Source organism: Ictidomys tridecemlineatus, chromosome 11, assembly GCF_052094955.1.
Source record: "Ictidomys tridecemlineatus isolate mIctTri1 chromosome 11, mIctTri1.hap1, whole genome shotgun sequence".
In the NCBI taxonomy this organism is placed as follows: domain Eukaryota; kingdom Metazoa; phylum Chordata; class Mammalia; order Rodentia; family Sciuridae; genus Ictidomys; species Ictidomys tridecemlineatus.
In genome coordinates this window covers 102,714,003-102,723,861 of record NC_135487.1, presented here as the reverse complement: position 1 = coordinate 102,723,861, position 9,859 = coordinate 102,714,003, and the positions used below count along the sequence as shown (strand labels likewise).

The window sequence follows — 9,859 nt, the reverse complement described above, 5'->3', positions numbered from 1 at the left end:
TTGTGCAAGGTAATTGTGCAGACACAGTCATTGAGACCACAGTACCTCCACTGAGAAAACTAGGAGTTTAAAAATTATAAATTATAAAACATTTCACAACTATTAGCTCACTTGATCCTCAGAATAGTCTCATGATGTAAGCTCAGGTAAAATGTACTGTTCCCATTTTCCAGGTACTAGAATAAGATTTAGTAGAAAGAAGTATCCAAACTCACATCCACTGCTTAGCTGTGACTTAACCAGTCCAAGTTCTATACTTCATCCTTACCCTTATGCCAGGCATTGAGGGGACTAATGTATAATGAATATGCTAATTTAGTGCCATTATTAATTAGTTAATTCAACAAAAATTTTGAATGCCTAATAAGATCCAGATCCATGGCAAATCCCTGCTTTTGTGGAGCTTACAGTCTAGTAGAGAAGTAAACAGACAATTGAAATAGCATATGATATGTCAAGAGCTATGTAATGTTTTGAACAACTAATAAAAAAGAAAGAAATAGCATATGAAAGGTCTATAAGGACGTATTTACAATGTGAAGTGGAATCACAGAAGGAAAAACGTAAGTGTGGCTGGGCACTGTGATGCAGACCTGTAATCCTAGTGATTTGGGAGGCTGAGGCAGGAGGATCACAAGTTTGAGGCCAGTCTCAACACTTTATGTAGACCTTGTATCAAAGTAAAATCTAAATAAAGGGCTGGGAAGTGTAGGTCAGTAGTAAAGTACTTCCCTAGCTAGCATCCATGAGTCCCTGAGTTTGAGCCTGAGTAGTAGAAAGAAGAAAAAAAGACAGACAGACAAGACCTAAATGTGTCCATCATATTAGACTACATTGTCCTAATAAAAGGGTACTTAACCTTAAGGAGCCTTATGTTAACTTCTTTTTTTTTTTTTTAAAGAGAGGGAGAATTTTTTAATATATATTTATTAATTTTTTAGTTCTCGGCGATTACAACATCTTTGCTGGTATGTGGTGCTGGGGCTGCACGCATGCCAGGCGAGCGCGCTACCGCTTGAGCCACATCCCCAGCCCAAATGTTAACTTCTTAATGGGGACTCTTTTCCCAGCTTTCTCCTCTCTGAATCTAATAGCTGATACTAGCTAATAAGAAAGAAAAAATACTTCTAGTGTGGAAAAAAAGAAATTTATCCAGTCTCCTAACCTGGTAGATATATCCAACCTCCTTTGCTTAAGCGCTGAGCTAATCAAACAACTCTGTATTTAAGAACATTGATTTGATCTATTCCAACAAGAGAATATAAATACTCACTATAAATAACCTGTTGCTATTTATCCTTGCAGGTCTTCTTTTGTTGAGAATTAATAGTTGATCTGGTCTAAAAAGCTGCTGTGGGATAATTATTACGAGTTTGTTGTCTGTACAAGAGCTATCCAATGGAATTGTCTGTGATGATGTGTCGTTCAGTTGGGTAGCTAGCCACGTGTGGTTATTGAGCATTTGCAATGTATCGAGGGAAACCAAAGAAGTGATTCATAATGTTATTTAATTTTAATTAATTTAAATAGCCACATGTGGCTAATGGTAACCTATTTGCATAGCACAGCTCTAGACGCTTGCTACTGTGAAGTCTGTAGACTATCAGCATCACATCACTTTGCTAGCTTGCTAGAAATGCAAAATCTCAGGCCCCACCCTAAATCTATTGATAACAATCTGTTAACAAGATTGTATTTGTATGCATATTAATTTTTTTTTAGTTTTAGATGGATACAATATCTTGTTTTATTTATTTATCTTTTTATGTGGTGCTAAGGATGAACCTTATACATTCGAGGCAAGCGCTCAACCACTGAGCTACAACCACAGCCCTGCATATTAATTTTTTTAAACTGTCTTTACATATTTTTTTAGTTGTCAATGGACCTTTATTTTTTATTTATTTATATGTGGTGCTGAGAATCGAACCCAATGCCTCACACATGCTAGGCAAGTGCTCTACCACTGAGCTATAACCCCAGCCCTGCATATTAATTTTTTAAAGGGCTTGGTTATTTCCAGATGAGCTGAATAAGAGACTACGGACCATATTTTTGTGACCCCCCCTTCATGTTATAGACATGTTATAGTGGATACTCTGAAACTGGCATCCAGCATAAAGGGCATTTTGCTTTCTTTGTATCTGTCTCTCCCCTACCTTTTAAACTTAGTAGAAAACAGAAAGGGAAAGAAGAAGAAACTTCTAGAGATGTAGGGATGAGGGGTAGGGTGGAAAAAGCATCTACTTTTCAAAGATATTTGTTCAAAATAAAATGAAAGTATTTCCTCAATAATTACTGAATATGGGCTGGGGATGTGGCTCGGGCGGTGGCGCACTCACCTGGCATGCGTGCGGCCCGGGTTCGATCCTCAGCACCACATACAAACAAAGATGCTGTGTCTGCTGAAAACTGAAAAATAAATATTAAAAAATTCTCTCTCTCTTAAAAGAAATAAAAAAATAATTACTGAATATGGATGATGAGTATTTGAGGATTCATCGTATTATTTTCCTCTACTTTTGTGTATATTTGAAATTTTTCAAAATTAAAAAATAGATGTAACTTGAGAGATGATGTGCTTGATAGCCAGTTCCAAAATGGCCCTCAAATGAGCCTCTCCTCCTGAAATTCATGCCCTTGTATAGTCTTCTTCCATGTGAAATCAGGGCTTGTCTGTGACCAAAGTGGAAGTGACAATTGTAACTTCAAAGAGTTAAGTCATGTGACTTCTGTCTGGTTCTCTCTTGGATCTGTTGCTCTGAGGGAATTTGGCTACCATGCTGTGAGGGCACTCAAGTAGTCTTGTGGAAAGGCCTTCATGGAGAAATGCCAAGGTTTCCTGTTCACAGCCAGCCAAGTGAGAGATCCATGTAAGGCACACTTTGCTAAAGTTGAACCTCTGGCTCCAGTAAAGTCTTCCAATGACATACACCTGTGTTCAACTGCATGAGAAACCTCAACTACCTCAACATTGCTCCCTAATCTCTGACAAAAAAAAATCTATGAAAAACAATTATTTATATTATAGTAAGCCACCAAGTTTTGGGGTAATTGGTTATGCAGAATGCAGCAATAAATAACTGATGTGATGTGATTTTAAGACTCTTCCCTCCCCTGTCACTGATACCTGGAATGAATAGAAACCATTTTTCACACTATGCATAAGGTTAACATGCTAATACTAATTCCTTAAAGAGATAATACATCTACTTAAATTCATGGTAAAACATATGTGACAGATATAAATTCTTTCTTTGTAAAACTCTTAGCAGGCTAATCTATTGAGACATTAATTTCAGTCGTAGTCTTGCTGTTGTAAGAGACTAAAAAGAATAAAATGGTAATTTCTCTCTCAGTGACCACCATCTGAAGAATAGCTAAAATCTTGAGTTGTAAGATCTTGGCTTTTCCTACATCTCATCGCCCCATTCCCATCTCAACGACATACACGGTTAACTGCTTCTTCTTGTTTTAGGGGCCACCCTGGAGGAATCACCCTCACTTCCACCCCTGGTCTTAGTATTGAGGATTAGGTAATAGAGAAACTCTGATGGAACTGCTCTATATCCAGAGAGGAGAGAGCTGGTACTAGTTCAGGAAGGTGGCAAGTGGCCAAACCTAAGGGATGAATTACTTTCTTCAGGCTGGGAAGAGTTTGGGAGTTTCCAGGAATGGAACCCTGCCCCTGGCTCCCTTGCAGTCCAAGCTGTGTGTTTAGCGGGTGGAGCGGGGAATGGGGTGTCGCGGGCAGGGGATCCCAGGGCCTGGGCCCTGGGACACCAGACACAGTCCTCCCTTCCCCTACTCCTGCACAGCTGGCTTGCCTGCTACAGAGCTGTGCCCTTCAGGATACTTCCAGGGTTATGGACTAGTGGCACTGAGACTAGCACAGGCAAAAAACAAACAACAACAAAAACAAACAAACAAACAAACAAACAAAAACCTTTCCCCAAATTGTTGGGACTCCATAGCCCCAGAGAGAAGGGAGGAGGAATTTCTAAACGTGACTAACGAATTTCCCGCCAACATTGACAGGCGGGAGCTGAGCCAGATTTCTTTAATTTGGAAAATTAAAAGACATGCGACGCTTCTTGCCCCGGAGTCAGCTGCAGCGAATTCACTCCAGTGAGACTTACTTTTCGGGTTTGGACAGGGAGAAGAGTAGTAGGGGAACGAGGGGGATGGAGGAAGGTGGAGGGAAGGAAGTGGGAAAGGGCCTATGCCGCCCATCGTGGCACCAGCTGAGCAGCCGGGTCAGGTTCACCGAGAGAGAATGACCCAGCTGGTTGACACCCGCCGAGGGCCCAGCGCGCGACCGCCCGCCCGGCTCCGACACAAACACACGCACGTGCGCCCCGCCCCCGCCGCGCGCACGCGCCCCGAAGCTCCGGCGGCGGTGACGGGCGCGCGCGCGGGCTCGCTGCCCCCACGCTGCTCCCTCGGCTAGGATCGCGGCGTCTCCCGCTTCCCGCACCGCTCCACGCCAGGCCCGCAGACCCGGAGGCAGCGGCCGTGCTTGGTGGGCTCCGGCGGGCTCAGCGGTCGAGGCGGCAGTGCAGGAGAGCAGAGCGGAGCCCAGGAAGTCCCCTGGAGGCTATGTTGCCGGGCGCGGGCCCCTGCGTAAGGCGGGTGCCGTGACAGGCAGGCCAGTGAGGCGCCGCCGGGGGAGGCCGCGACGGAGCTCCCGGACTGACCATGGGCTGAGACGCATCCTCGCTGAGCAGGTGCAGTGACCAGAGGTCCCGGGGGGGGGGGGGAGCCCGCCTTGCAGGTCCCGGGGACCCTCAGCCCTATCAGGACGCGCCCTACTCAGTCGGGTGCCCTGTTGACCTTCCTTCAGCGCCTCCCAAAGGCCCTGCTGACTCCACCTCCGAACCCCTCGCGTGCAATATCAATGACCCCTAACAGCCCCGGGCATCCTGTGCATACCCCTGTCCTATACCCCTGACCCCAGCCCAGCAGGCCCTGTGCCACCTCCTCTTTTACTCTGGTATTTTGAGCCCATTGCCTGTATGTATACAGTGTTTGGGAACCCAGTATCTCTTCCTTTCTCTTCTAGCCCAATGGGGGTGGGGGCAGGAGTAGGTGGGGGAAAGTGGGAGTGGTGGTCCTTGGCTCCAGAGCCCTTGGTAACAACAAACCTGTTCTCTTTCTCTAAAGCCTGTCGTGAAAGTGACCCTTCGCACCCCATCAGAACATGCCCAGGTGACTCCCTCCCAGATCTTCCTTGTGGCCTTCCTGGCCCTCCCTAGTGACGCTATGCAACCCCTGCTTGACCTGAGAAGCCTCTGGCTCCTGCTGCTGTCCTTGTTCCTGCTCCTCTTTGAGGTAGCCAGAGCTGGACGACCTGTGGTTAGCTGTCCAGCTGCCTGCCTGTGTGCCAGCAACATCCTCAGCTGCTCCAAGCAGCAGCTCCCCAATATACCCCATTCCTTGCCCAGCTACACTGCACACCTAGACCTCAGCCACAACAACCTGAGCCGCCTGCGAGCGGAGTGGACCCCCACACCCCTGACCCACCTGCACTCCCTGCTATTGAGCCACAACCACCTGAACTTCATCTCCTCTGAGGCCTTCTCCCCGGTACCCAACTTGCGCTACCTGGACCTCTCCTCCAACCAGCTGCGAACACTGGATGAATTCTTGTTCAGCGAATTGCAAGCTCTGGAGGTGCTGCTGCTCTACAATAACCACATCGTTGCAGTGGACCGCTATGCCTTCGATGAGATGGCCCAGCTGCAGAAACTCTACTTGAGCCAGAACCAGATCTCCCGTTTCCCTCTGGAACTGGTCAAAGAAGGAGCCAAACTACCCAAATTAACACTCCTGGATCTGTCCTCCAACAAGCTGAAGGACTTGCCATTGACTGACCTGCAGAAGCTGCCAGCATGGATCAAGAATGGACTGTATCTGCATAACAACCCCCTACAATGCAACTGCGAGCTCTACCAGCTCTTCTCGCACTGGCAGTACCGGCAGCTGAGTTCCGTGATGGACTTTCAGGAGGATCTGTACTGCATGAGGTCCAAGAAGCTACACAATGTCTTCAACTTGAGTTTCCTCAACTGCAGTGAGTACAAGGAGAGTGCCTGGGAGGCTCATCTGGGTGACACCTTGACCATAAAGTGTGACACCAAGCAGCAGGGGATGACCAAGGTATGGATGACACCAAGCAATGAACGGGTGCTAGATGAGATGGCCAATGGCACAGTGACAGTGTCCAAGGATGGCAATCTTCATTTCCAGCAAGTGCAGGTTGAGGACGGGGGTGTATATACCTGCTATGCCATGGGGGAGACTTTCAACGAGACACTGTCTGTGGAATTGAAAGTGTACAACTTTACCTTGCACGGACACCATGACACCCTCAACACAGCCTACACCACCCTAGTAGGTTGTATTCTCAGTGTGGTCCTGGTCCTCATATACCTGTACCTCACACCCTGCCGCTGCTGGTGCCGGGGTGTAGAGAAGCCTTCCAGCCATCAAGGAGACAGCCTCAGCTCTTCCATGCTCAGTACCACACCCAATCATGATCCTATGGGTGGTGGGGACAAAGATGATGGTTTTGACCGGCGGGTGGCTTTTCTGGAACCTGCTGGACCTGGGCAGGGTCAAAATGGCAAGCTGAAACCAGGAAACACCCTGCCAGTGCCCGAGGCAACAGGCAAGGGCCAACGAAGGATGTCAGATCCAGAATCAGTCAGCTCGGTCTTCTCTGATACGCCCATTGTGGTGTGAGCAGGATAGGTTGGTGGGGAGATTCTGCCCCAGGAGAGGTAATGCACCCCTGAAGGATATGAGGGGATGGAAGAGAGGGCTGGCTGCCCAAGGGAGTGGGTTCCTCCTGACCTCCAGGGAATTGGTCATGGGTACAACAGCAGGCAAGATTCCAATGTGGGTGTGGCTGCCACGAGTTTCAAATACGGATATATTAATCCTCAGGCAAATGCCACACCCCTACCCAAAGCCCTGGAAGTTCTCAGTGTGGCAGAGGAAGAGGAGGATGTGAGAGCTGGATGGGAATGAGGAAGGGGTAAGGGGAAAAGCACATTCCCAAAACTTTTTTGAGGTCATCCCTAGCTCCTTAAGAGAAAACCATTTGAAAAACAATATTTTTTTCTGTCTCTTCCCACCCACACTTATGAAGTTGTGTGTGTTGGGGGAGCCTCCACAGGAGCCACACTGGGAAAGCTGCAGTATCGTCTTTGGGCAGGAAGTCACACTTCACAGCTGGGGAATTGGAAACCTTTGGAAAATGAGTCAGGAAAAGGCTGAGACCTGGATCAGTGGCACTCCCCAAAGCGCTGTGAGACTTCCCACTGAAGTCTTCTTTCCCCCTGAGCCCCGGGTGGATGGATCTTTGCAGGAGCCTGGCCTGTCACCTGTTTGTTATGGCAGCAATGTGGGATATGGTATCTATGCCTTGTCCAGGGACTAGTGGCACAGATACCCTTACAGCATGAACTAAAGGATCCCTGTCACAGAAATAGGTGCCAGCCCAAAATTTATAGATGGGGTGAACTTCAGATAGGCTAATTCCCTGGATGGGGAAAGCCTTGGTTAACATTTGATTTCCAGCATGTGTGTGTCAGACAGGTTGAGGGCTGTGGAAGGCAGAGCGTTTATGGATGCCTGCCATAGATGTGGTCTGTGGGCCCGCTCTTATTAGAAGGATGAGGGTAAACCAGCCTCTATAATGTAGCAGCCAGCTGGACCTACCCGATTTTTTGTGTATGCCATCGCTTCATTCAGTCTCCTTATCCAACTCGGGCAGGATTCTGAGTTTTCCCTATAATGCTGCTCTGCAAAGGGAGGAGTCTAGGAAGTTGCGGCCCCAGCCAGGTGAGACTGGGCTTGAGATAGAGGGGACCCAATATGTATCTCCTCAAATGTTGACAAGGCTACCTCGCTCCTTTCAGAGATCTCCTGCTGCAAAACCAAAGCATGAGGTTTTGTCATTTGAGGGGTTTGGAATTGGGTGGTCTCTGTCCTAGAATGTAGTTTGGAGTACAGCTTAGGTGTCTGCCCTCCAGAAGGCCGCAGGCAGTCCTGCAGCAGAGGCAGTCAGTGGTAATAAACTTCCAGCAGGGAAGTTCTGCCATCCCAGTCCTTTCAGCCAGAGGTCTGTGCAGTTATGGTTGTCAGTCCAGAGGAACATAAAAAACCCATTAGGTTCCATCCAGGGTTACAGAATACTTTGGCTATGGAGACGACTGCTCCTTTAACTTCTCCCTTTGACCACATTGCAGGTCCGGGAGGTGGTGGTTCTGAGCTTTGGCAGGGGGATGAGCAAGGCAAAGGTGAAAATGTTCTCTGATGTTGGTCTTTATCAGTGTCTCTTCTCTTTTGTGTTTCCTGTCCATTGGAAGTTCTCCAGGTCTTCTAATTTTCTGACCTGCTTTTTAGGTTCCAAGAAGTGTTATTTACCTGAGGGTGAGGGCTGCTTGATAGGAGGGCCTGACTCATACACTGCCTATTAAGATGGGGAAGGGGACTGGAAGTTGACAACTTATCTGTTCCTGGGATCTCAAGGCTGCTGTCCATCCTTTATTAATATCCTAGTTTTGTCAAGAGAGAGGTGCAGCAATTTCCCTTAAGTAGTTGCATGCTCATAGGTATGCATGCTCATAGGTATGCATGCACACCAGCACCTTGACCTCCACCAGGACAGTGAAACTATAGTCCCCAGTAATGGTCTACACCTTTGTGCACAACATCATGCACACAATTTTCTTGTGCTATAGGAGAGATGGTGAGTACGCCAGGCTCCTCAAATACACAAATTTTTACTTTTAATTTCTGGAATCCCTGTATCTTCACCCATATCTCCATGGCTCTGAATCACTTCCTTGTAAAGGCTAGAGTTAGGGGGAGCCTGGGTTGAAGACCTTGGGAGAAGGATGATGGGGCACTAGCTGGTTCTACAAACTCCTCAGAAGCTTCCATAGAGACAGTATATGAGGCATTAAGCTAGAACCGAGACAGTGAAGGGCCCAGAAGAAAACTGGCAGGAGGCCAAGCAGCTGTGACTCCCTCTTCCGGTTAATGCCCGGTTAATGCCCTGATAAGATAAGGGTAGGGGAAGAAAGTTGTCTGGTTATATTCTAGGGCTCTAACTCTTTAAGGTGAATACCAAATGAAGCAAGCCTTCTGGGACATTCTAGATGAGCTTCTGAGGACTGGGAGAGCCCTTTTTTTTCTAAGTCCTACCATGCAGCTCTGAGTCGCCTGGCTATACCCACTAGTCTGGTTCCTAATTTGAGACACCTGGAAGATGTACCTGTCTGCACCACCAAGAGGTTCAACTGGTTATCTTCTTGCAGTGGTTTCAGTTGATAGAACCCAAAGGTAACTCTCTGCTTGGGGGATTGAATACTCAGCATAGGTAAGTTTCCTAGAACCCTAGGCAGAAAACTGCCAGGTGTGGATGAGAGATTACCTCCTCCCCTGCACCCATAAACCAGATAGTCTCCCAGGTAGCAGGTGTCCCTGGAGACAGAAGATGATAGGGCTCTACAATCTGTCTGTGTAATCATTTGTGATCTTTTTTTCTTTGCCTGTATTTGTGGGCCCCCATCCCCAAAGGGGCCAGGAGGGTACATCCCAGCTGGGGAGAGCAAAGCCAACTGATTCCAGTTTTGTGTGTGTTCTGACCTCTGTACTTCCTTCTCCTGTGTCCAGGACACTGTTCCTCCCTCTTGTGTACACCCAGGCTGGCAAATCTCAGAGCCTCTGGACTCTGAAAACTAGACAATGACGATTAAACCTGGCTTGAGTCTCTGTTCTGGAATAGTCTATTGCTGGTTTATTTATCTTTTCAGCCTGTGGGTGGGGTTCACTGTACCTCAGAGGA

At 47.5% G+C, this 9,859-nt stretch overlaps 1 protein-coding gene across 1 annotated transcript; it reads left to right on the top strand.

The window, feature by feature from the left end:
- The first annotated feature begins 4,376 nt into the window (after positions 1-4,376).
- Positions 4,377-9,796, top strand: Amigo1 (adhesion molecule with Ig like domain 1). The gene is made up of 2 exons (XM_005338088.5): positions 4,377-4,727; positions 5,164-9,796. Exon 2 carries the CDS (start codon positions 5,263-5,265, stop codon positions 6,742-6,744), a length of 1,482 nt encoding a protein of 493 aa, XP_005338145.1. The 5' UTR covers positions 4,377-4,727; positions 5,164-5,262; the 3' UTR covers positions 6,745-9,796.
- Positions 9,797-9,859: the final 63 nt, after the last annotated feature.

Excerpts from the sequence above, each read along its gene's own strand:
- Amigo1 (XM_005338088.5), top strand. The coding sequence starts at position 5,263 with ATGCAACCCCTGCTTGACCTGAGAAGCCTCTGGCTCCTGCTGCTGTCC.